This window comes from Lissotriton vulgaris, chromosome 7 (genome assembly GCF_964263255.1).
Source record: "Lissotriton vulgaris chromosome 7, aLisVul1.2, whole genome shotgun sequence".
Classification (NCBI taxonomy): domain Eukaryota; kingdom Metazoa; phylum Chordata; class Amphibia; order Caudata; family Salamandridae; genus Lissotriton; species Lissotriton vulgaris.
Window position 1 is genome coordinate 1,205,941,037 of NC_141695.1, and position 27,660 is coordinate 1,205,968,696.

General features: G+C 45.4%; 1 protein-coding gene across 4 annotated transcripts in view; it reads left to right on the forward strand.

The window, feature by feature from the left end:
- BICDL2 (BICD family like cargo adaptor 2) overlaps nucleotides 1–27,660 on the forward strand; it is a 123,588-nt gene that overhangs the window by 64,953 nt on the left and 30,975 nt on the right. For 2 of the 4 annotated variants that reach the window (XM_086931722.1, XM_086931723.1), the window contains 6 exons: nucleotides 6,183–6,299; nucleotides 13,248–13,394; nucleotides 17,450–17,629; nucleotides 17,788–17,910; nucleotides 18,562–18,699; nucleotides 23,356–23,486. In XM_086931722.1, the coding sequence (XP_086787848.1) occupies nucleotides 6,183–6,299; nucleotides 13,248–13,394; nucleotides 17,450–17,629; nucleotides 17,788–17,910; nucleotides 18,562–18,699; nucleotides 23,356–23,486 (836 nt within the window). The remainder of the gene's footprint in view (nucleotides 1–6,182; nucleotides 6,300–13,247; nucleotides 13,395–17,449; nucleotides 17,630–17,787; nucleotides 17,911–18,561; nucleotides 18,700–23,355; nucleotides 23,487–27,660) is intronic. The other 2 variants (XM_086931724.1, XM_086931725.1) reach the window with 1 other exon arrangement.

The following is a 27,660-nucleotide window of genomic DNA, read 5'->3' on the forward strand; positions in this document are numbered from 1 at the left end:
TCTGAAAAATAGATGGTGCAATTTTGTCCCTCAAGGCCATTTTGTTAATGTTCTGCCATCCTTCGACTGAGATGTGTCCAATTGTTTCTTTGTCAAAATGATTAGCCCATTTAATGGCAAGGAAAGACTGTTGGGATGGGGGGAGGACTAGAGAGTATCCTATATATTTTAAAAGAGATGTTACCAGATCTAAGCCAACTTAATTGGCGACCAGGTAAAGAAGGAAGGTTTGGTTTGCTAAGTGTTGATAGTTTGACTATTAACTTAAAAAAAAACCTGTAGAAGTCTAGTGCTGGAAGATTGTAAGTATGAGCTAAACTAGAGAAAGGTAAAGGAGAATTATTATCATCCAAAAGATCTTTGAATTGTAAAATGCCCTTGGATGCCATAGTTTCCGGAGAAAAGTTTGGTGTATCTATCTTAGTTTTGGGATTATACCACAGTGCTGCAAGCGTGGAATTTTGTAATGGTATCTGTATATACTTATCTAATCTTTGATAGTGTTAGAAAATATCATCTGTGATTGATTTTTCACAGTGGTTTAACATAGTTTCCTTTTTGTGTTCTGTTGAATACCGTGTAACTTGCTGAATATGCTTTACTTAATTACCATTAAATGTAGATCTTTACAAAGTATGGATAGAGAAATTTTATAGACAATCAATATATATTTTTAAACATGTTTTATCAATTCTGTATAATTAATTAGTGATAAAAAATATTTTTAAACCAGTGCACATGCAGGGAGATTCAACTGCTAATGAAAGAAAGTGGGGAAATTAAAAAGAACAATTACATTTCCAAACAACATCTAATTTAGAGGATCTCACTATCAAAATCTATCCATTTTAAATATAAGCTCTGTCTGCAAATCACGTTATGCCCTTACTAAAAAAAATTCTACGTCCATAACTTTGGAATATTTAAAACCTTCTATATCTACCAGAGAGTAATTTATTTTAAAATTCAACAATACTACTCCAGTAACCTGGCGTTCATGAGTGCCTCTCTTTTGTCATGAATACAGAATGTTAGCCTTGTAGTTGTTCATTAGACCACTCTGGGAGGCCACAGTAGAAGCCTGCTGCTGCTAAAAGTGTAGGTTTCACTTAGCAGATCAAACTTTTTTTTTTGCATGAAAGTAAGATTTTTGATCTATTTATAAAGTGTGTCTTCATTTTAACTCTAGAGCGCTAAATGTAATGTGTGACCTAGGTGATGAGTAGCACTTTACAAACCGTCTTAGTGAAGATAAATAGATAAATAGATAAATTAAATTACTCTCCTTTGTATGGACTTATCTGATATTTTAAAGAGGGCATTTTTTGAAATATATGTTTATTATCATTATTGGTCCAATAAATATCATCCCCTTGTCAGAGTACATTTTTGCCTTTTGTAAGTTATCTCCCTGTGACATCACAAGAGTGACGCCCTCTTGTGCAAGGCTGATTGAATAGCTGGGAGAACCAGTCTGTCCTCTCAGCAGGTTACACCCTTCATTCATAATATAGACTAACTTTGCGCACGTGTCGACAAATCTGGCGGATGGCGGGCCACATGGCTTAAGTTGGCCAATGAGAGTGTGCATTTCATAGGACGCTATCCTATCAGTGCTGGAAGTGTTTAGAAGACTCAGGCTTGTTTGGGGACCGCATTTAGCTTCAGGGATGAATTAAGGTGAAACCGCGGCATCCATCTAATAATACAATCTGGTTGAGATTTTTGCACAAAGAGGAATGCTGGTTCCCTCAGACCCAGTGGCGTCACTGTTCAGGCACATCTGCTGTCCATTTGCGACCAGGCTGATTTAACACACCTTTTCTTGTGTATGTGGACCAATTAAATGTGCAGTGCTCTTGTATATAACCAGGAAACAAAAACAACGTAAGGGATTTATCTCCAAAATGTTGCACTGGTAGTCCAAATGAAAAGACAAATCCATTTTCCCTAATATTAATACTGGTGTGACATGGCATTTGAACCACATCAGAAAATTTAGGAAAAGTATACAGAAGTCTATCTGTTAAATTTACACAGTATGCAGTGATAAAATAATTCATCTCCAATTGACTTGTTTCACATAAGTTACATTAAATTGCAAACATTGTGCAAATCAGCATGCTAAAAAGAATTATCCGAGGATCAGGCATTCTTTTTGTGTACCCTTTATGACACTTAATATGATTTATGAGTTATATATCTCTTGCATGTGGTTCCACATTTTGATCCTAGAAGTGGGGGGGACTAACCTAGTTGGGCAGCTTGCAAGTGACACCATGGTGCGCAACATCACGGTGCATGACACAGGAATTGACATCATAGAAAGAGGCATCACAAGCCATGACTTTACAGGAAGTGGCATCCCAAGACGTGACATCAGATCTAAAGCCCTCACATTTATGTTTAGCAGGTCCACCATGTGTACGTGTGAGCGCATAGCGAGGATAATAGCACAGATGGAAGATGATATGTGACATCTACACCTTGCAATCCTCCAGTTTTATGTAACACATCCTGTAAATTAATTTACAAACTTATATAATTTATTGTACATGTAATATGCACGTGTTGATGTAAAGCACTGTGACACCCTGCATTGGGATGAGTAGGGTTATACAAGAAAAAATAGTGGTACTTAAATTATTTCAACGCCTCCTCAGGTGTAGTAAGCACTATATAAATGCAATTTGCTTTGTGTGAATACTAGGAAAGACCAACGCATCTGACATTCTTACAGTGCATGCATATCTCCTAAACAGAGACCGAACAAAGTGAAAAGCTGCCTCTCTTAAGTTTGTGTGAAGTGCTAACAAGGTGGGTGTAGGAGAGTAGGGTCTGCAATCCTATGATCACCCAGACTTTTTGCTTTTGTTTCACTGGTTTGAGACTTTCTCGGGCTGTGGGCCTGCCAATCAGACCCACAGCCTAGCTGTTCTCTCGCTAAATTGATGTGTGTACCTTAGGTGCATTACCCAATTGGAACTGGGCCACCCTGTCAGACTCTGTAACTCAGGGCATCGGTGTACCCAGGGCCTACCAGGGGCTGAAGCATGTATTATGCCACCCCTGGATGGCCATCTAAATCTGACACAACTGGCTGCACGACAGCTGGGGCAACGTGGCGTACTCGCCCGTTGCTGTAGGTATAGTATCCCTATATCTAACCTTAAAATGGACACCCGATTTCCTATCAGTCACTCCTATGGCAGGCCTTGACAATCCTCAAGGCAGAGTGCGTGGAACCGTGTGAATTGGGCTCTGGCACGAGCCGAGCCCGGTTGCAGCTTGCGGAACCAAGACCCAATGGCTGTTCCATGATAACGCGTACCATATCGGTAACTTCGGTATCGCGTTATCAAGACATGTCGAGTAAGGTGTCATACGAATCGGGATGCTGCCCCCTCACCAATGCTGGCGACGAGGTTAGCATTCCGCCCTTCTAGAGGGACACGACATGGACGTAACTGTGAACCCCGGTTAAAGTTAACTGAAGCCTCAGCTCCACAAAATGGACGCTGCCACCACAGACACGAGTCTGACCTCCTGCTGCTGGGAGTCCTTCCAGCGAGGAGAGCTTGGACAAAGGGTTTCCTGTCCGGGGCGGTGTTCGCACCATCCCAGACAGGGTTTTGTGTATCCTGGGTAGGCAGGGCTTTACAGGAAGGTGACTGCGGAGTGGCACCCCGGTGCTCACTACGCATCTGCCGGCTAGAACCAGTTCCAGGGGCGCGCAGCCCCTGACCTGGGGAAAGTCCAGCAGGAGGAGAGGGGTGTAACTACCCCCCTTCCTGGTCCCACCCCTAGGGCAGGACCTAGTCATGTACCCACCCCTTTCTTTAGGATAAAGACCGGAGCGGGGACCCTTCCAAATTAGATCATCTTTGAATCAAGAATACTTTCTACGAAAGGACTTCGAGACTCTTCTCAAGATTTCTCCCTTGTGGCTAAGGAGTAGTCACCCTGCATCCGCAGGCACCATCTAAGAACTCTGCGGTTTGCTGCAAGTCCTTCCTCAGGAATCCGACGACCCAGCTCGACGAGAACCGGCTTCCCTGGCACCTCTGACCTCTACCCACATCGTCAGCTCAGCTGAGATCTGTGGGTGCGACGAGACCTCGAGGGACCGGCCATCATCAAAACCTGCACGCTTTCTTAACCAGCACAACCACCGAAGGAATCCTCTGGTGAGTGCTCTGGGGTCCGAGAAGCCCCGACCCTGCGCAGCTCCAGCTCCGAAGTGCAGCCTCCCAGCATCTCCACGATCTGCGTGGGGCCCTTCTGCTTTGCTGTTCAGCACGTTGTCCGATCACTAGCTGCTGGCTTGTGACTCTTTGACGACGAACGACAACCAACGTTGCTGGTCTGGTTGCTCCAGACTAGCCTTTGCTCCTTTTTACGAGAGGAGCACCCCGGACCCTCCTGGTCCACTCAAGACGCCATTTTAGGCCCACCACGTGGCCCTGAAATCTGCCAAGGCTTGTTGCCCCAATCCTGGGCCCAGCGACGCCGACAGCATCAACCTTCGTGGGACAGCTCGCACCTCCATCCTGGTCGCCGACAACGCCTCCTGGTCCGTGAGACTGCAGAGCCTAGCGTCGCCCACTCACCTGGTCGAGGCGACGATCATCCGGTGCCTTCCTGGTACCCTCTGACTACTGGCTAGTAGTACGAACTTGGTCCCCTCTGCTTTCAGGTGTCATCTATCTCTGATCCAGGCTTGGATCTCTACGAACTATTCTACACTGGTCGCCGGCCAGCAACTCCTTCCTTCCGGCTCCTGGCTCGTCAGCGAAGACCCCCGACGCCTGTAAGACTTGTGCAGCCGCAGCCCCTTGTGGCTAGGTAACCTCGGCATTTCGGTGCCCGCATAGCCTCCTTACTTAAGGGTCCCGAGTCCCTCGCTTCCGACTTGCCTTATCGGGTCCGCCCGAGACCACTAAACTTTCCGTGCCCTCGGGCACTTGTATTAATTGTGCACTTGAAGTATTTTCCTAAGAGTTTTTTTCTGTGCTTAGTACCCTGTCCTCATAAAGAGTACAGGGCTGTTGTGATTCTAATAAATACACTGTTCATTTTCATAACACTTGTGTAGTGTCCTCTCACTTGGTGTTCAAGGGGTATGTGATGGTATAACAGCTGGCTTAACACGCCCTCTAGAGTTTAGCCCGAAGACTGCTCGTATCCACACTACTAGGATAGCTGGTCTAAGGTTGACTTACAACCAATCACCATAAGGGTCGTTTGGACCGATGCATAGTGGTCGCTAGAATAGTGAACACTGCATATCGGGCCAACTTCTCACAGTGGGAGCCTTTGTTTCCCCTCCCCTCCGCTTCATTTCATTTGCATCAGGTGTGAGGCTCCTGACTGCTCCCGGCAAGGATACTCGAACAAAAGGAGGCCTGATGACCCCTCAAATTCGGCATTTGGTATGGTCCCAAAAGGAGTCTAAAATAAGAAAGCCCTCCTCGCCTGCACGTTGTTGCTTTTTGCAGATGGAAAGCAGGCTCTGCTGAAAGTGTCCCGGTGTTTGGAAATTACATAGGGACGAGTTCAGCATATTATTCAGTGGGGCCAAAATTCTTGGCAGGGTGTACGGCGTTCACCCTGTGAAAAAAGTGGGTGGACGCCGTCCAACCGCGTGTATCCCTGACTCGTGCCCTGGGGCCTAAGCTAAAAACTGGGGCAACTCTATTTCTTCCACTGCGTATTGCACGTGCAGCATAAGTGCGGCTAACAGCTTTGTCATGTGTTTTTTGCACCAGTGCTAAATTTTGTTGATGTGGCACAGGCCTATACTTCTATACCAAAATGAAAAGTTGAAATCCCTAAAAGTTCAATAACATTTTACAGGAATGTAAAGGGATCTTTACAATGCATGATAACTATGCATATTGTATGTGTTTATTACCTCTCTCACTTTCTCTGCTCTTATCTGTCTCCCCATTCCCCTTTCGCCCATTTACTCCTTCTCTACCGCCCACCCTTAATCTACGGCCCTTCCTACTACTTGTTACCGCACTCTCTTCACACCTTCCCGCTCCTCCGTCCACCCTCTTCCCACACTCCTTCCTTACCCATGTTACCACACCCTTCCCTATCTTTCCTGCCGAACATCTAACCCACACAACCCTTCCATACTGCACCTGCTCACCCCTCCCCTTGCCGTCCCTCCACAGGCGGCCCAGGCGGAGCAGAAGCTGCTGGCGGACCTCCACGCCCTCCGAGAGGAGAACAGGATGAAGACCCTCAGTGGCTCGGAGTTCGCGTCGCGCCTGCAGAGCCTTCAGGCTGAGGTGGGTGCAGCCATTAGCATTAGCTGGGTGCTATGACTACTGTGTCAATAGTGTTGCTTCCCCACCTGGGAAATAGCAAAAGACCCTGCAATACCTTATAGACAGATCTTTGAAACAGGTGCATTAGCCTATAGCCATATCACCTCGATTACAACCAGCGACTCTCAGTTGACCTCAAAAGGCCGTTATCTGGAACGTGTGCGCTTGCGCAGGGCACTGCCGTGGGCCTGTTTTGTGCAACTACACTCAAGAGCACATACATTATACACTAAATTCTTCTGATTTAGTGCAGCTGCAGGAAGCACCGCTCAGAAACAGTCAGATGCAACCACTGCTCCTTGTTCTAAAACAGTGCGGCATGCAGGTCTTGCACTAAATCTGAGAAATTCTGAGTTAAGAGCCGCATGTGCAACCGTTACCTTTTGCGTCTCGCAATTTGTGAATTCTAGCAAAAGGAAATGTACTAATGTGGATCAGACACATTTAGCGATTTTCAAAGGGTAGCAAATGACCTCCCTCATCAAGATTCATGAGGCAGGTCGCAATTTGCGCCCCATTGGGAATGGTCAATAACACAGGGGTGGTGGCCTGCTGGGGACAGCAGACCCTCATGTCTGTGTTCACTTTTTAAATAAAGCAACTTTTTTCTATAAAGGAAAACGGGATGCGTTTCAAAAACAAATATGAAACTTTTTTGTTTCATTTATTTAAGGTCGAGCCAGGGCAGCGCATGCGCTGCTCTGCGCGCCATGCTGTATTGGAGTATTGGAGTATGTATTTTAAGCCCCGCTCACTCTCCGCCCATATTTGTCATTGGCTTGTGTCATTGTCCTTCGTAAATGTTGGTTTCTGCTACGTTAACTGGCTTGATAGTCCCTCTTTGGTACCGCCTTGCCTTCATTTGTAACCTTCCATGAAGACCACCCCTTTTACTTCGGTTGTTACACAGTACATCTTCTTTAGTCTGTAAGCACTATTTTTTTTATGAGTTACTCTCTTATTGCAGGAGGGCAGGAGTGTCTCTTGTGTGCAGTTATGACCATCGGCTTATTTATTTAACTCGTAGGAAACGGGGAGCTCTTCAAGGGCCATTGGAGGTGGGGCAACTCAGCGATGCCTTCAAGCATTTGGAATGCAATGGGTCTTGCATCTGCGAGAGTTTATGCTATTAGCATTGTAAATCCCAATGCCTTTTATTTATGTTTTAAAAACCAAAACATATAAAAGCCATTGTCATTTACAATGCCAATAGCTCGAACTCCGATAAATGCGAGACCTATTGCATTGCATATACTTTTTAAGAGTAGGCAGTGGTCTGTGGGACCACTACCTGTTCTTAAAATACGTTTTTGCTGCCAGTCACAAAGGGGAAGGGGTCCCCTAGTGACCCCTTCATGTTTGTGAGTGGTTTACCACCTACTTGAAGTAGGTGGTAAACTACAATTGTTTTGCGACAGCATTCTGTTCGCAAAAGAATCGTACATCCCCCTGCGACTCACTATTAAGAAGGGGCGTCCTTCGCACGCACCTTTCTAATAGTAACTTGCAAACCCTATTTTGTGAGTCGGTAACAGGTTACCGACTCACAAAATAGGGTTGATACATGCTACAACTGTTTTTAGCCCGAATTTCCGTTTGGGACTGCTAAAAATGGTCATACATGTGGCCTTAGATGTATTCGCTCCTGGAAGCGTTGTCACATAGATTCAGGCTCACAAAATGATCTGCGCTAGCCCACACACTCATGTTACTGCCCGGGTCTCTGTAGCAGTTAGCCTAATGAACTGTCTTCGAAGATTTCAACTATTCACCAGCTGAATTTGAAAATTTGGCCTGTCAAAGTAGCCACTATGGGCCATATTTATGATTTTTTCATGCAAAGGAATGCTGTAAGACACCTTGCATCGCTGCTGTGCGGCTAAGGGAGAGGGCAGGAATGCACCATATATTTTCGGATTCCTGCCCTCTGCTTGTGCTAGCACACTTTTGGCTGCCTAGTGCCATCTAGGGATTGTTTTGTGTAGGAAGGGACACCTTCCTACACACAAAAAACAATCCTCTGAGGCTTTTTCCTCTTTGTATGTGTGCTGCAGAATTCAGAAAGCATCAAAAACGATTGGAACTAAAAATATTTTTCCTTGTTACGCCCCCGCTAATAAGGCGTTGAATAGTGACCAGGTCTATCACTCATGGTAAATCTGGCAATGTGCCAAAATCCATGGGTGGATGCGTGGCAACATCTATGCTCCACCCATGTAACTCCTCCGCGGGGCAGAGTAACGCAAGGGAGCGACTTCCGTCGCCTTGCGTTACACCAGATTTCCAAGCACCGCAGGGTCACGCAAGTTGGCCTTGCGTAACTTGGTAAATCTCATCTAGGTTTTGCATCAGCTTCACGTTATCTTGTGTGGCGTAAGGGCGACGCAAATCTTTGATGAATCTATCTGAGTGTATCAGCAGTTTTGCATAAATAAACAATAATGACTTTACAGCTATTACAAATGATAATGTGCACTCCCTTTCAGTTATACATCAGGATTCTACTATAGTGCTTACAAGTTAAATGTTTGGGGAATCCCCCACCAAATACATAATCATCAATATGGGCAGTTGACCAAACCTGACCCACAAGAAAGGCCTGCTACTCATGCAGACAGATGACAGCATATCGGAAAATTAAACAATAGCACATGCTCCAAACACCAACAACCACATACCTCTGAAGTGAGTAGTTTCTGCAGCCATGGGCACACTGGCGGCTGGTGAACTTTGAAAGTGATGGGCCTTAATCAGTCGGCCGCATTTTTCCGACCTAGCGTAGCAAAAAAACTCCAGAAGAAACTTTCCTGACAGTAATGAAGTTGCAGCGATTCGAGCCTCTGGCCCAAGGGAAATGATCCCTAAAACAGTGACGTAATGCAAAATGACCCCCCTCGGAAAATGAGGTGGGGCCCTTGAGTCTTCCATATCTCACAGATTTTGGCTGGCTTTTATCAGAAAGTGGGGCCTCTGTTATATCGTAATTTACCTCCGTTCACATAGAGTTATATGTTTACATTTGCACCTTTAAGACTCGTGACTGAGCGAGCTTTAGAATGTATGTTAGGTCATTAGGATTCTAGTCCTTGGGGTCAGTTGGTAGCTGAGCCTTGGGCTGTGAGCTGTGTTCCTGGCGCTTACCTGTTTCACTGTATTATTGGGAATTTATCTCAAATAAAGGATTTCAAGATATACTGCATCCTTTCTTCACTTTAGCCTCTGAGCCCCCTTCAGCGCTGCAGGGGCTATTTTACACCCTGTGGCATAATGTACAGTGATGACCTCACCGCAGTATGTGAAGAGGGGCCCCTGAATCTCCCATATCTCACAGAAATTAATTGGCCTTGGACAGAATGTTCCACCTGAAGGGTCCTTAAAAGGCTAGGTACCCTCCCTATGTGGCAGGGGCTACGTTACGCCGTGGTCCCAATAGCATCATCAATATCATATACTCAGCTTAGTCTGATCACTAACAATTTTATCACAATGTAGAGAGCGAGAGACAGTGACACCAGTTGCACTCTCTTAGCTTTAATAGTTACATACAATAGCAACTGGCATAGTCAATGAGTAGGATTAAGAAATAAATTGGATCCTACCGTAAGGGGAGATGTTCTGTCTTAACCTCTTAAATATCCAGAGATATTGGATTAGACCAACAAATCTGCTTGTAATACATGTTGAAAGTGCATTCATTTCCCCCTAAAGGATTAGCTTGTCATTTTTGAAAGAACAATCTTGTTCCATTCAAATATGGACAGCTCATTTGTGATAAATAAACTGGCCTTATTTCTCCAAAACAAAAGGTTGTCATTTCCTGAACACAAGTTTCCAGAGTCAGAGTCCAAAACATTTTCCTACTCGCAGGGGTGAGAAAATGCAGAATATTTGAAAATATTAAACATTAAAAAGTAATTTAGACACAGTTTTGAGTTATATTTAATGTATAAAGTTCATAGGCCACGCCTAGTCTAGAACACATAATATACTCATAAATGCTTCCTAATGAAAAGTTTAGAATGTAGATATACATATTGCAGCAGAAAAGTAACTAGCAAGCTTGACAGAACTGAAATAGGTCACAGTCGATTATACAAGCAGGGCTCTGTAGCAGAGGCCTACCGCCTTGTGCTATGTGCATACATACATGCATGCACGCGTATGCATGCACACACCGCATTTCTTAGAAGCAGACTATCGCATGCTGCATAGATATAAAGAATAATAATATTTAATATCACCAGCTACGGAAGCAACTGTATCGAAAGAGGAATCTTAATAACCCCCCACGCCCCTTTGCCCTGTCGCAATCAGCAGCCTGTGACGCGTTGCCGGGGGGATAGTCATAGAAGTCGAGAGGGAAGGTGAGGTGACATTGTTATTGGCGTCGCCTTCTTAATTACAGGCAGCGACACCCAAAGAAAACAGGCCCGGCAAGTTCAAGGACCCGCCGTTTCTCGCTGAGGAGGAATGAAAACGTGTTCTCCTCAGAGACGTCTTTCGCCCCCTAGTGGAGATTCCTACCCGGAGAAAGAGGGGCTTCGACTTAATGCACGCTCTCTCTACAGCAGCGTAATCATGTGTGCATATATTTTTTATTTCAGTAATTTTTATTGAAAATAAAGACATATATACATGGCATTTGCAATGTAATAGGTCTCGCATTTGCAAGAGTTTAAGCTATTGGCATTGTAAATGACAATGCCTTTTATTTTTCTCTTTTGCTAATTAACACATAAATGACAGGCATTGTCATTTACAATGGCAATAGCTCAAACTCTTGTAAATGGGAGACCTATTCAAAGAAGGGGCCGCCATTGTCCCGACTGCTCGGAAAGTGAAAGCACGCATGGGGTGCTGCATGTTGGGGGAAAGCATGTCGTGCCTGCAGTAGGAGAAACTCATTAAAGAAAATAGTGCTTACAGATGAAAAAAGACATACTGTGTAACAACCGAAGTAAAAGGGCCAGTCCTCATGGGAGGTTACAAATGAAGATAAGGTGGTACAAAGGAGGGACTAACAAGCCTAATAAAGAATCAGAAGGCAGCATTTACGAAGGACAATGACACAAGCCAATTACAAATATGGGCGGAGAATAGGTGGGGCTTCTATTCCATACTCCAGTTCAGCATGGAGCAGAGCAGCGCATGCGCTGCCCAGGCTTGACCTAAAAGAAGAGCATTTCTTCCAGGTAGAGGGCGACAAAGGATTGAAGGGGCAGGGAAGATTGGGTCCTTAGAGTCACGGGGTTATTGTTTCAAGTACTTGAAGATTTCCACTTGCAACTTCTATGGATCGCTGCAGCAGATGCACTGAGTCACGGAACTACCTCATTGGACACAAGTTTATAATCTAGTCCCTTCTTCTTCTTGGGGCTCCCAGAACAACAAGGGTTTTTCCCCTGTGCCTCCGTCTCTAGTAGGCTCGGGACAGTATTGCTCAATGGGCAGTGGGGTTGAACAAATCTGACCCTCGATGCACGAAATGTCATGTTCGGACAGGCATAAAGCAATATTCCAGCCTTAGATTCAATAAGGTGTCTCGGGACTGTGTATAACTAATGGAGCTATTTTACCGAGATTGTAACTTGCAAACGACAGATAACACAAGGATATCTGCAACAAAAGGAATCCTGTATAAAATAAAAATCTGTGACATACACTTACACCGTATGCTCTGCTGCAGGTGCATTAACCTGCTGAGCTATTTTATGATGATTAATTCTTATTTTCAGACTATTAACATAAATTTCTCCAGCAATCCCGTCATCCGCAAGATATTTTACCAGCCTTGTGTCCTGATACATGCTATTTGACATAGATATGTACCGCAAGTGCCATAACCTCAGAAATTAACTTAAAAAGTAGTCTGCGACCAGTTAAGTAAGCTAGAAACACTTTACCATCATGTTTTCGTAATTGCCATTATTTGGGGAGGGGGGCAGAGTTTGTAAATAATATTGCATAGGCCGACTGTTGTTTACTCTGTCACTCATGAATTTGCCATTCATGACTCTTCCGCCCCCCCCACTTTTGCATTCACCCTCCATAGAGGAAGAGGTGTGGCGCCGCTGCTAGGGCGACTGACTCCGGAATGTGGGGATCACGGTTCCACCGGCGGCAGATAGGCCCAGCACCATGTGACTCTGGGTAATAACTTGCTTAATCTTCTCAACGGCCCCCAGCGCCTAGAGTCCCTTCCGGGTGATTGTTCGCGCTTTACAAATGTGGATTATTATTTATAGGTTTTCAGATGATTGTTTTCATTTCAGGACCGTCTTTTTGACGTGAACCAGCAATAAAACTCCCAGAATGCAATATGCTATTAAATGGAAGTCCAGGTGGAAAGTTGTATTCCTGATGAAATGAAGTTCAGTGGTAACTTTAGAGGAGATCTCTTCCTGCTTGAGTATCAGGGAGGGTGGATCATGGGTGGCCTCCTCTGTGCACAAACCCATTAATGCATTCACTGTCACTAAGTCTCTTAGTCTTTAATCTCTCACATTTATGAAAATTCTAGGGGCCATATTTAATGTTTGGTGGATGGGATATTCTGTGGCAGACATAGTCTATATCCTGTCAATCATATTACAAGAGTGTAATGACCTGTTGCACTAGTAATACAGTGGACAGTATAGCCGTCAAGTTGGTGATGGAGTGTCCCATTTTCCAATCTCTAAATAAGGCCTCAAGCCATTTGTCCCCCAGGGAGTGTCTAGACTGCTTGTCCTTCGAGCCGCACTGTCCCAAAGGATTCCCATTTGGCAATGCTTGGAGCGAGTCGGCTGTCTCGCGCATAGAGGCAACGAGAAGACAGTCTTCTTGTAATGTTACGGGGGGGATCTTGCAAAGTGATTGCTCCATTGCCTTGTTGCCCCCACTGAGGTTCTCAATCATTGTGTCCGACAGAACACCATGCTGCAGGAACGGCGACAAGACCTGGAGTACCAGATCCGAGTACTGCGGGAAGAGAGCGAGAGCAGCCACGGCATGGCGAACTCCTTCCAAGAGAACAGCCTCCACCTGAGGAGGCAGCGAGACGAGAAGGACCTGCAGGTAAGAGGCTGTTGCGGAATGGAAGTGGGGAAAGTAGACCAGGGGCCTAGAACACCTTCTAAAAGAACAGACCTATGAAGAGGCAGTACCGCAGGAAGGAACTGCATAGCATAACAGGCATTTGTAGAACACATGTTCGCTGCACAGGTGGAGATGGTGGATGTCCATTATCATGCTACTCAACGGTACTTATTTTATCGATGAAGGGCTGAGTGGATTCATCTGGATTTGAACCTGTGACCATGCAGTTAAACACACATCCCTACAGAGGATGCATTAGTCAATGGGCCCACCACACCAGGCTTTCAAAGACCATAGATTCAATTTACAGGAGTTCTCCAAGGTAGAGTAATGATGATCAGTAATACCATTAAATATAAAAAAAGTTGCTTCAAATTTTATTGAATAATTCAGATGTGTTCCTCCACAAAGTTATATTTAGAGTTGAAAGGTGCGACATCGTGTAATTGAGTAGTTCATATGTGAAATAAGAACCAGAATTCCGGCATGTGTTTTGTGATGAAGATCTGGCTTTATCAGGGCGATTACATTTTTGGGTTGTGAGTCGTTCTTAGCGCAGAGACACCCATGGGTATTTGAGCGCTTAATAAATCTCCCAAATAAATAAATAAGTAAAAGTGAAGCTAAACACAATGTTGAACAGTAAAGATAAAGGAAAAGTAATAGTACTACTTAGAACACACTTGGGAGGAAATTGAAGTTTTCCAGGGGGGCCAGGGACAGATTCCAGAAGAGACCCCCTGCTGAGGAGGCGGAAGGACAAGCTGCAAGACCTACAGGTGAGGGAAAGGCTGGGGAGGAGAAGAAGACCGTCGAGGGTAGGGAGTGACACCTTCCAGAGGATACAGCACCTAGAGAAAGACCTAGACCTGTGAGTAAGAGACAGGCTGGGGGGGCGAAGAAGGAGAGACGTTCAAGAGGATTGAGTGACACTCACCAGGAGGCACAGTAGCTAACAAAAACCTACACCTGCAGGTAATTGACATGCAGGGGTAGAAACGAAAAAGAAAATCGAGGGACAAAGACTCCGAGAAGAACAACCTTTGCTGAAGAGGCTGGTGGTCACGACAGAAATCTATATAAGCGTCAGAGAGGAGAGAGGGAACTTCCTTTTTGAGGAAGGCCTTCTTGACACAACCGAAGCTCCGTAAAAGACTTGCCCACTCGGTTGCTTCTAGGCCACTGTAGTTTCAGGACAGATGAAAAGCCACATGTTATCCTCAAGGTTATGCAGGTTTTATGTGTGGGGGGGGGGGCGGCCTATCGTTGTTGCATCTGTGCTCAGAGTGTGCTTATGGAGTAAGACAATGTTTCTAGGTTCCTATAGTGATAAGGATTATGACATTTTGGTCAAATGTCCTGCTTTTGATAAGCAGAGAGGCAGTGTCTTGATATATGAGCCTATATCAGTAGGTTGAGGGCTTTTTCGTAGGAAACAACAGTGTCTAAGGGTCAGATGCATAATATCATTTTGAAATTGAGAAAATAACAGGGGTTTGCCACTGCAAAATAGCTTTTAGGTTGTATTAAACCTATGTTGCGAGTTGTAAAGATCTTCCAGACTTGCAAAATGGGTTTAGCAACCGATGCAGAATCCCAATTGGGAATGGTCATGAAAGGGGTGGGATCCTCCTCCTATTTGCATAATTGCAGTGCAATGACATCTCAACGGAGACACCAGCTGATTTCCAAAGGGGAAGGTGTCCCTTTGTGAATGGTGTCAGGTGACATCGGGGAGCGGGGGGAGGGTCAAAAACCTGAAGTGTTTCCGTGTGAGGACCATGGGCTACTCTAAAAAAAAAAAACCCGTTTGGGAATGTAAACACAGGGATGGAGATCTGCTGTTCCTTGCAGGCCACCATTCCTGTGTCAGTAGCCAATCATAGCAGCCAGCCTAATTAATATTCATTAGGCAGGTCTTTCCGCAACCACCTGCGATCCGCCTGCGATGGGTCGCTTTGCAAAATAAAAGGCGGATGGCAAAAACCTGGTGTTCAATTTGCAACCACTATTTGTGACCTATCTCTTTGTACATCACACCCCTAAGGTCTCCATAATTTGCAGGTGACGCAGTTAAAGCCTTATTGTAACTGTTGACCATTCACAACTTCATCCATTTTCAGCTGACATTTACACCCCCCCCCCCCCCATTGCATTCCTTCTGAGGTGTAAACAAGACACAGACGCCTCATTCGAGCATCTTTCTTTGTTAGAGCGCAATTCCTCTTCCTAGAAGTACAAACAAAACACTGAGACATTCCTTTCAATACCTTCTCTTTGTTAGCTCTGCATTCCATTCACACAAAACGTCTCTGCTTCCAGCGAGACCTGCTTGTTATGTAGAGTTTTATAGGGCGCGAACATTACCTGAAGATATCAGGTATCAGACAGAGCGCTTTACATGAGCACCCGTTTCGTTACAGATGGACACATTCTTTTTTGTAGGCACGGGGAGAGATTTGCCCAGAATCACAGGACGTTGAGTGAGTCGTTGCCAAGACTCGAACTTGGTTCCCCAGCGTCGAGGTCAATCGCTCTAGCTTTCCATAAAGTAAATTTAAAACGGAAATTCTTAACCACTTAAACAAAAGCACCGCCTATCAAATAGGACTGACATAAAAGAACAATATTTTCTATGACTTGTACAACTGACTACAAACAATGTAGATTTGCCCCTAATGATGTTGAATAAACAATTTTGGGTTTCACGTTTTTTTTCCATTTGCTCATTTCCAGCTTATTTCTTCTTAACTGCTTTAAAATAAAATTGCTCTTCAGACATTTGCATTTTTAGTCTCAGGATCATATGCCATTGCCAGTATATTTTATGTAAATAACATTTTCTTGATTTTTCATCAATCTGGGAATAAGCTCGACCACACATTCCAATAGCTTTAAAGAGAGAACATTTCAGCCCCTTCTGTTTGGGAGGAAAGTATATCGCCCTATAAGTTCACGAGCCTGGTCGCCAGAGTTAATTCACCCACACCTATACCACATTAATTTTAAGCAAATTAGTTAATTTAAGTGTTCTTGTGCATTTCCGTGAGACCTCTCGCAAATCATCTAGCCCATGTTCTAATCAAGCTTCGTATTTCTCTTGAAAGTTGCTAAGGGATCTTCTCAGGCTGTGTGCTGCGATCCTCACCACTGCACCATCTATATGTGGTCGGTCGGGATGGTCTTCCCCACTCCCTTGATATCCCTGTTTGCTGCCATTAGGCCATTGGAGCAAAGCATCAATTTTAGCCTGAACAGGTTGTCCACACCTAGTACACCTAGAATTACAAATTGTGTCATTAGTGCGACCGTGCTGCCCAAAACTTCTCCCCACTTCTTTCAAGAACGAATTTCAGCTGAAGCCCAAATACTGTGAGGAAGAACGTATCACCTTCCAACCCCATACTTCGGATATGTCGCGCTTGCGCCCTGGTCCATCTTGAGCAGCCCGCTTCTATTATGGCATGTCAATGGAAAATGATTCTATGAATTAGCCTCAGATCTACTTGGGTGCCCTCTCTCTTGGGTATCTTAGTGCAGCTTGCCAATGTATATCCTCCACGGATCCAGTGTGGCCTCCCCCACCTACCCCCAAGCTCACACTGGGATTCCGGTGTGTTGTTAACTAGACTTCTGTACCCCACTGAGTATGCCCTCCTTATTAGGGCGTCCTGAGGCACTCTGGACTCCATCATCATAGCCTGAGGGGTATTAGACCAGTCAATAGCATGGGCAGCCAGTGCAGTTCTAAACTGCAAATGTTGATTACTGGTGAGTGGGGGTGCACTCAAATTCTGTTTGAAACTGAGAAAATGGTTAAATATCTTCTTACTCGGCCCCATCACTGTTTGGTGACCTTTAAAACATATTTAGCAGTCAGTTTTGTGGTTTAAGGTCCCCGCCTCCACGCCCTTCTATCCTGTGCGTAATTCATAGTGAGCTGGTGTTTCATCTCTGTGTGTTGACCAGTTATTCAGCCCTGTGGTGAGTTGATGCTGATATCGCCTCCCCCTGGTCTCTCGCCCTCCCTGCAGCTCCAGGAGACGCAGCGGGAGCTGGAGGAGGCCCGGGCAGCCAATCGCAGGCTCCAGCTGAGGCTGAAGGACTTGAGCGAGGAGTTGCACCTTCATGACATCAACTCGTCTGTCACCTCCATCCAGTCGGAAATCGAGCAGAGCGTGGATCTTGCGGTGGAGCCACAGGAGGTACCAAAGGTGAGGCGGGGGCAGCCGGCTGTGCCAGGCAGCACTGGTGGCATCAAGGGTGGGTAAGACAGAGTCTTGTTTCCTGTCCATCGCCAGTTGTTTTGTAGAGTTGATCCTGGCATCTTCAGGTTTAGTACACTCTAACTATCTGTCTTTGTGTGTTTCAGATGAATGGAAGCGAGGAAGACGCGGCAATGGCGGTCACGGAGGAACCTGAATCAGAGGCAGCCACTCCCCATAATAAAGAAGATCCCAAAGAGAAAAGCAGACAGCAAGAGCCACAGACCACAGTGAGTTTGGTAGAGAGCTCACAGTAGGGATCTAAGTACCCTCACCTATGGGATGAACTAGGGATACTAGCACAGGGAAACCGGGCCTTTCACCCGCCCCAGGGCAATTTGGGTGTACTATGAAACCTGTTCCCACTAAGTGGAACGGTCTCAGTCAAGGAGTACAGAGTTGCAGAGCCAGTGACCTTCCGGACTCATTGGTTGGCATCTGGTTTGGGGCACCGAGGCCCTGTCTCCATTTTGTGGCCTAATCCCAGGCTCCGCTCATGTCTAGGCGACCCACTGACTCTGAAACACGAGTGAAACAGAACTCCAATTGTAAGTGACTTGCTGACCATTTAAATATTCCCGTGCCCCAATGAAACTGTTGGTGCGTCTCTCCATGGGTGCTTGTTTTGACACATTAACGGCAACAATCTGGAAAAATCTACAGTGCAGCAAACCCATTTGGAGCCAAGGGGTGTGTTGAGTTATGAGGCTCAGCTCCATAGTCTTGGATAGTGCACCCTGCTGGAAGGATTTTATGTAAATATCTTGGTAGGCGATGGCACTTCGATCCCCAGAGGTGCTCAGGCAGCAGATGCATGGTCAGTCTTTCGTGCACCATAGCCGCTTCCTCAGATGTGTCTCACCTTCTTTGTTCTTCCTTAGGCTTCTAGCAATGGTACATTAGATGTGAGCAGTGACCGCTCACTCACTGAGCACTCTAGAAGACAGCTCTACCTTACCCAGCGAGAACAGGACTTCCTGAGGGAGAAAGAAGAGGAGATATACCGTCTGATGGACCAGGTAAGCTCAATGTACTACAGACGAAAACGAGGATTGTCGTGATCTTACCCAATAGTGGCAGAATTAGAGCGAGAACCAGGGTCTGAGCATCTAACCAGACAAATACAGAACTAGGTATATGCAATGTGAAAGAGCACACCATGTCCTGTGAAATATGGCAGCAAGATGGGAAGTGTGAGTCTTGTGAGTCACCACTTTACTGCCCCTGAGGCAATATCCTCTCAAAACATGTTAGTTGGACATAACAGACATTGAAGGACTCCCAAAAGAAGTGCTGTGTAATGTCAGATCTTCAGAGAAACATTTGAATGAACTTTACTAAACCATTAAAAAGGAACTTTTTCGTATTTTAGGGCCAGCTGAAATAGAGGTTCAAGCTATCAACCTAGAAGTTTTAGATGATTATACTGTTGAGTGCCGGGAGGTGAATAGGCATTAAATTAGCATTCCAAATATACTGTAGATTGCTCTGCTGCCCATATCCCCCTCTTACTTGTCCAAAGTTTGGTGTTGACTTTTAAGCTCTATTATGGGCTTATAAAGTAAGGAAACTGACTGGGAGATGTTACTCATGGGCCGATGTAGTCATAGCCCTATGATTGCAGCTTGCTGACCGAACATTTTCATAGTACATTAAGAAACGTACACACAGGAAGGTACAAATGATAGATGTTTGTCTGACATACAACCAGCAGCAGCCCATGCCGGTGTGGCGGTGGGGTCAGGATGGGGGGATTCAACAGACGACCACGAGGGAAAATTAAATAAATAATATTTTTCCCTCTTCATCGTCTGTCGAAATCCCCCCTCCCCGACGGCCCCACCGCTCTTACCTGCACGGGCCGCTGCTGCATACAACAGTGGCATATCGACTAGCACAGTCAATTCTGGATCTTCATCGGGTCACCGTTTCTGTATAGAACACATCGCTTAACAGTGAAATTCTAAAAAAAGCTACTGGAGCCAAGACACTATAGCCGCCCCCCAAATGGCTTGAGACATATACACCCATCCCAAACAGTAAAGTGGACGGCGTTGAGCTTACGTGCATCTCCCCAATTATTAGAATAAACCAAGGCAACATTAAGGGCCAGATCACACGATTGAAATGCGAACAAGCAGTTGACACATGACACTTTGTTCATGATAAGAGAAAGTAGAAAAAAAGTTACAACTGACCCTGCTGCGAGCTGACCATAAAGAACTTCAAGGAGATATTAGAGGGTGTTAAGGTGTGGAAAGGGCTTTACAAAGACAAAAATGCAGGTATTCTAATTTTAGGATCAAAGAATCAATGTATTGGGTTGAGGAGGTTTCTAAATCTGGTGGGGAAGTAGGGATGTTAGCCTTCTTACACATGTACTTGAAAATCTGGTGGACAAGTGCCATAAACTAGCCTTTTTCTTTCATAAAATTACAAAGCTTTGAGAAAAAGAGGCGTCACTGAGCTGTCTTTGAGTAAATACATTGCTGCCTGTGATCACTATGTTTACTGTACCAGTTTTACCAGCTTTTCGTCCTGCACATGAGCTGGAAAGTATACCTTGCTCGGCTCAACAATGAAGAGAAAGGGAGTAGCCTGAAAAATAAAATACCACCCACTTTCAACTATACAGCTGCCACTGAGTGAGGGAGCGAAGCGTGCAATGCCGACCCATAGGTTTCCAGGAATTGTTTCCCCAAAGAAAACTTTCTTCCTTCATTCTTCCTTTTTCTCCTTCCCATTTTTCTTTCCTTCTTTCTATTTTTGATTAATTCCTTACAGACTTCATTCCCTTCTGTTGTCTTTTTCCTTCTGTCTTTCTCATCTTCTTTGCATTCTCCTTTCCTCTCTTTCGTAGTCTCACGCTCTCGCTCCATTTGCCTCCCTCTTATATTTTCATTACGTTCTTCATCATTCCTCTTTTCTCTGGTTGGCTCTTTTCCCATCCCTTGACACACACCAACAGCTGTCTCATGGTATATTCTTGCTGGTATTTATTATTTTCTGCTTCTCCTTCTGTCTTATTGTGACAACCCCCCTTAAAACTTTAAAATCCCTCTGAAAGACCACAGTAATTTGAGACCAGTCTCACACTTGACAATTTTGGCCAAGACTTTGCTTAGAATTGTGGTGAAGAGACTGCAGGATCTCCAGAAAGGAAACTTGCTTCTCAGGGCCTCAGTAGGAGATTCACCTACTGACCCCTGGTACCTCTGCCCCCAGAGTTACTGATGCTGAGCGGCTTCTGGGTCTCCGGGAGGGGTAATTGGGGATTACGAGTAAGATCCTGTGGTTTCCATGATAAATTAGGCATTACTGGGAGGATCTGTAATTCTACTCCTGATCCCCTGTGTATTCCTTATTTCCTCCTGATATTTCATCCAGAGGCTCTACCTTACGGTACAAGAGTCGCAGACTTCCACAAATCTCGTAATTGCGATTGGGTTAGTAATTTCTGTTATCAACTCGATTGAAATTACATAAGAGCCTCTGAGATTGCCAGTCAACATTTGTATTGTAAAACCCCATGAAACAATTTTAATAAACATCTGATCAGACTTGGCCCTAGTCGATGGCTATAGAGCATCCCTAATCCTCTTAGATCTGGTGATGCAATTGGATTTGAAAATAATCCTGCTCAAAACACTGGATCCATGAGCCCAGAGTTCCCTTTTGTTGTTGGATGGAGATCAGAACAGGTCTTCTGGAATTCTCCGGAACGACCAATTGACCAAATGACAATTGAACACATCGTCAAGTCAATGAACGCATTTCCAAGATATTTAAAATGAGAACGTTTGGCAAGTCTGGTAAAATTAGACTGAATTCAAACAGAATTGAAATATACAGAGATCTCTCAAGCTCACAATTGGTCTCGGCTCGTGGCACCCATCACCTGATCCCACTCGAAGGCCTGTCTGTTTCACACAAGCCTCGGGTTAGAAATCAAACCCTCTGGAAATGTCACTTGTTCCATTTGTGTTGTTTTTTCACTGCAGACTTTCAACATTTTGCTCCCCAGACCTTAAAGCTTCTGTTAAAACCTAAAATCGTACCCAAAACCTTGCAGCATGAGAGACCGCCCCCGCAACTCGTTGGGCTAGTTCTGCGACAGATACACACTACCCGGTTCCAACAAGGATGGGGCAGACATCTTCTCATGCCCTGCATTATTCTACTTTGAAGGACCTCAAGACTTCCAGTCCAAACCTTGTACAGGGCTGGCCTCAAGACCCAAACCAGCCCTGGCAATTGTTTTTTTAAAATACCACGCTGCAGGGAGCAGAAACTACAATGGGGTCATGTGGGTATAATTGTTGGACCATGGCTGCCCATCCTCTGAAAACTGCCCCATAGCTTACAGCCAGTATGCGGCCTTCGTGCTGTCCTTTGCACCCACAGACATTTTGCGTCTGCTCTGCACAGCGCTATTAAACAGAGGGCAGATGCCGGTGGCGAAATGCCACAGCAGGGGGCAAGGAGAAGTGGAGGAATGGTGGCACACCCAGTAAAGAAAAAACAAAATGTGGGAACATGCGGTAGGACACCCACAAAAAAATAAAAAGGAAGTGTGGGTTGAGAGGGAAAGGGTTGGCAATATCACAGCGGGGCAAACACAAGCATCTAGGGTACTTTGGTGTTTGTCCTGTGGTGAAATATTCGCAGATTGTTACAGTCCATGAGGAAAATGCCAGAGTGGCGGAATGGCCCGTCCTATCCTGCCTATCCGCTAAAATGTACCTAGGGCCTTTGTATCCCATTTCATGCAAGATGTGACTCTACAACTCCCACCCACTGCCATGCTGCTAGACACTCTTGTGAACTGCCTCCCTGCAGCTACAGCCAATGGGTGCACTTGAAACACCTTGTCCTATGCCCCAAAAGAAATAAATGAAATAGTATCAATATGCAATCAAATGGATAGGTTTTTGGGCCTTTCTTTGATAGACTGAAGCCCTTTGAAAAGGACCCCTTTCTATTTCCAAAATCAACCTGTTGTTTGCCAAAATCTAGTCTTAAGTTGCTGGATTCAGCAAGGAGGGAAGGGACACAGTACTTATTTGAAGTAACAAATCAGGGGATCCCACTGCCCTTGGAAAAAGGTACGCGTAGGGATGTGGGCGAGGTCTAAAGAGAAACGAATGGACAACGCACCGTCCCATCCCTTGCCTTGCCGCTTTACTCATAGTGCCAAAGAATTGCTACGGTTTCAGTACAATCCCCTTACTTTTCCAGCCTCTGAGTTTGAAAATAGCCCCTAGGGACACAAATACCTCACCAATGAGGGACCAGACCCGACACAACAGCAAACATGCATTAATATTACCAACCCTGGGCGGAACCAGGAACATCAGCCATGGAGAGATCCAGGGTTATATGGACCTCCCCAGCCAGGGACAGATCCAGACACAGAAACAGAGGCTTTACTAACCTGTGGTAAAACATAGGACACATGGACCTCATCCAGCAGAACAGATCAAGACCTGCCACCCAGTGTGGTGTTTGTGATGCCCTTATGCCTCTTTGACATGGGGTGCATCTGACTTGGAGGCCATCTTGTTGCTGTTAACTCTCTGTCCACGAGCAGGAAGCTCTTGCGATTATTGAAACTCTACAATGAGGATGTCTCTCTGCCTTGTTGCTACTCAGACATTATCTGTCTTTTCTCACAGATCACAATGCAGCACTTGGAGATCTCCACGTTGCGTGAGGAGCTGGAGCGACAGAGGGTCCTGGCACAGAACTCAGACCAGGATAATATTGTCAAACAGGCCATTGCGGACCGAGAAGAGGCTGTGGAAAAGTAAGTGGAGTGGTGGACATGGCAGTATTTGATCCATGCAGATGAGGTTTATAAACAAGATATTAGCGAGGGCCTTAAAGCGGGAGGAGAGGCGTGAGACGGCAGAACCGAAGGGCAGGATGTAACAAATGCTGAGCAATGTGACTTTGATGTGGTATTTGTATAGTGTGAACCTAGCCCAAGGCAGCAAGTGCTGTAAAGGATCAAAGGCGAGGAACAGCCAATAAGTCATTTCAGAGACAGCTGATGTATGGGCTGTTCCTGCATCAGGATGCAATGTCCTTTAAAGAGTTGTGTCTTCAGCTCCTTCCAAAAGTGGAGTAGCTTTGGAGGAGGCCTGATTGATACGTGAATGTCGTTCCATATGTTGGATGCATAGATGGAAATGACCAGTTACTTTGTTTTAGTTGTTTCCGCTTCTTTGCTCCAGAATGATGCTATCCTGGTTGTGGGTGTGTCGACAGCCACCATAAATGGTGACTGGTCAGCCAGATAGATGGGAGGACTGGTCGTAAGGGTGCAGGATGGTAAGGGGCGCCAGTTGGAATCCAGCAGGATGGAGACAAAGTGATCATATTTCTCCAGACCTTGGATGAGATGTGCTGTGGCTTGCCCGATGCTCTTTTGAGGATGTCAGCTTGAAGGCCGAGAGGGCGTGAAGCTGGGCGATGCCACCATCCAGATGCAGGAGTATGAGGGCTTGAACAACAGTTCTAAAGTCGCTTTCTGGGAGGATTGGTTTCACTCTCTTCAGTAGGGACATTACATCTGTTTGGAAGGTGAACAGTGTGCCTTTTGAAGGTGAGATTGTGCCTTTTGACGTTGAGATTGTGCCTTTTTGAAGGTGGCTTGTGTCTTTAGACGGTGAGGAGTGTGCATTTCATGGTGATTGTGTCTCTAGAAGAGCAAAATGAGGGAGGTGCTAATGGGACTGTGATTGTGTTCACCATGGCTGGCAACATCCTTATATATGACAAGGGTGAAGAGGAATATCATGCCAGGCTCAGGGTGATGTTGATTTTATTTTTATAGCCCACAACATACGCCACGGATGACTGCTTGGAATGCAAGAGGACCTAGAGGAGAGCATCAGAGCTGTGGGGTTTGAGGAGGCTCCAAAAACACTCTCATACTCAACAAAGCTAGGTGCACGTGCAGGAAAATGTTGCTCAGTTTCTTTAGCTATATATATATATTTTTTTATTTTTATTTTTATTACTAACTTATTTTGAAAACGATATATATATATATATATATTTTTTTTTTTATAAGACCTTTATTGAGAGTAGCTGCAGAGGTGATAATTACAGTGCAGGGCCTACAACCCACCGGGCCGGCCGCTTCAGACATACTCGCCATCAAAATTGTTCGCTTGTACACAGCCTTATGGCCGACAACCCTGGGGTCCGGCAGCGTACCATAAAATCGTATCCTATATATCACACTCCAATCCGTGTTTAACAGTTGTTAGGTCTATTATTTTATTTTTTCCGTGCCATGAACCATAACTCGAAACTGTGGTCAAGATGAACATTCACACTCATTAGCTATTTCCATGTCTACTTCTTCCCATTGGTTAATGCCATTCGCGTATAGTGATGTAACCAAGAGCTGTGTCACAAGTCTGGTGCAACACTTAGTCCCTCTTTTGAGCTATTCCACCCACCCACACCCTCTAGACACCCTCCTCTTCTTCATCTGAGCACACATTGTCATCTTCCGGCAAGGGGTCACATAACTCTCCTCTGTACACATTCCAGGCGGACAACACTTTGTTCCATTTACGGGGGTATTCTTTAGCTATATTTAAAAATGTTCTGTAAAGAGAAGTTTACTGGTTATGATGAACTAATTACTGGGGGAATGTTTACTTCAACCTATTCCCCTCAAGAAACCTTTGTAGTACAGCATGAGGGTCCTGGTGCCTTGAGGATCATCTTTTGTCTTCTGTGAAACATTTTTGTCAGTTGAAGACGCCTGCTTTGCAGACAGTGGCATTGTGTATGGACAGAGCTGGCTGTAGATCCAAGCCTGGGTGGTCTGGGCCCTTCCTGTTACAAGATGGATGCTCAGTTCCTGTTGGCTATGCTAGCAGGGCCCTAGCTTCAACGGAACATGAGGCCGAAGCCTTCCTGTGGGCCAGTGACCAATGAGATCTAGACCGTACAACCCAACTGACCCCTTGTCCAGACATCAGCCAGGCCAACACTACTGATGAGAAACAGGAAGCATAAAGCAATTACGTTTATGCATTTTGTAGTGGATGAACTTCAAACAGTATGGCTATCCCACAGAGGCCATGAAAGGGATGGGAAAAATGATAGCCATATACGAAGATAGAAGGTTGCGTTGATGACACAGAGTAAGCCACTGACTGATGTGTCAAGCCACTGGGCAACCCGAATAACCAGGACTGGTTCGTTTGTGGGAACAAATAAATGCGCCATGGCAAAAAGCATGTTTTTTTGTTTTTTTGGGGGGAGGGGTTGTATATAGCACGAACTAGACCAGAAGGTATCAGAGCGCTTTACATGAGCACCAGTTGCATTACAGACGGACACATTCATTTTTGTTAGGCACGGGGAAATTAAGTGATTTGCCCAGAATCACAGGATGTTGAGTGCCCCTGCTGAGACTTGAACCCAGTTCACCAGCTTCGAAGTCGACCGCTCTTTCCTCTCCCTGGATTCTGCACTCTCCCGAAGAAGCTGTGGAAGCTACGCTCACAGCGGGCAAATGCCAAACAATCCAAGTAGTTATATACTGCAGATTTTCGTTTTTTTAATGCTAGGGATCAACACCACGTACCTTCATTGGGTGAAGCTAGAAGTGGCTCTAATCAGTATTAGTCTAGATCACAATCCCAGGTCATCCTGGTCGCGTGTTGGATGTTTTGGATGTGAAATGAGAACCTGTGGAGAATCTAAAACTATAACATGTGTGAAATGGGGGGAGCGTTGTCACCCACTTAGCACTTAGACAACATTGCGCTGGTGGTAAACAGAAATCCATGCAGAAAGTTGATCCTCACCTCCATCTCAACTTGAATGGAAGTTGTAGCTGAGGACACCATAGCACGGGGGCCAACATAGGGTCATCAAGTTACCTGGAATCCATCTTTGTTTAAATGTCTCACCCAAGAGCCTGGCTGCTTGGACCGAATACCTAGGATTATTCCTTTTCCCAAAGCTCCTAGACATCTGAATTTATGACTGACGCGCCCAAATGTACACCCCTTTCCAAAAGTCAACCAACCCCAGAGAACAGCAAAACCAAGCCAGGAAGGGGTGAGACACTGTCTGACAAAAGGTCTCCAGCCTCAGAACTGGGATCAATCCCATCAAACCCCCTCCCCTTACCTTAGAACCCTGACTTACAAGTCCAAGACATGAACTGTGCCCAAAGACCTGAATCCTGGTCAAGAACAAAGACTTTGTATGTAACAAATGGATAGCTTGCAGTAAGCTACTTCAGCTGTCATTGTTGGCCTTATCAAAGTATTCGGTTCGAGTTGTTTTATGGGTTAGGTATTGTGCCTGCTGCAGTGCTGGGATGTCAGCTCGTCTAACTCCTGGCATTGAACCTCTCATGCACAGGCGCAGTAGTGGGAACCACATTATTGCGCCCATAAACTAGTGCCTAATTTGAGGCGGTGGTTTCCGATGATCAGCACCGACACTTAATTGTCTGGACCAGCGCTTGAGACCGCATGCCACAAGGCGGCGCTGTCTAGCTAATTTAGAGCTGAACACAGCAACAGTTAATTATTAATAATATATTAATTACAACTTACTATTACCCACCGCCCAAGCCATTCTTATAGCTTTGGGGGCTGGAAATAGTCCGAACTGTGACACTATCATTGGCAGCATAGCAGGGGCAATGTGTGGTGGAAGCTGCAATGGCCTCCAGACTAGAGCTCTAGCATTTTTTTAATACAAATTAAGCACTGCTATAAACAGCTTTGGCCTCTAAACTTGGGCAAGGAGGCCGTTGACAATCAGTACTGTGGGCCCCCTCAGACCTTCCGCAGCACAGCACCTGCCCCTGATGTCTCTAGAGTAGCACAACCGACAAAACCTTCAAAAAGCCTTCTGCGTGGGCGCGCCTTTCAAAGGTGGAGGGTGTGCCTGTTAAAAGGTAATGGGTGTTGTTAGAAGGTAGGGAGTGTGTT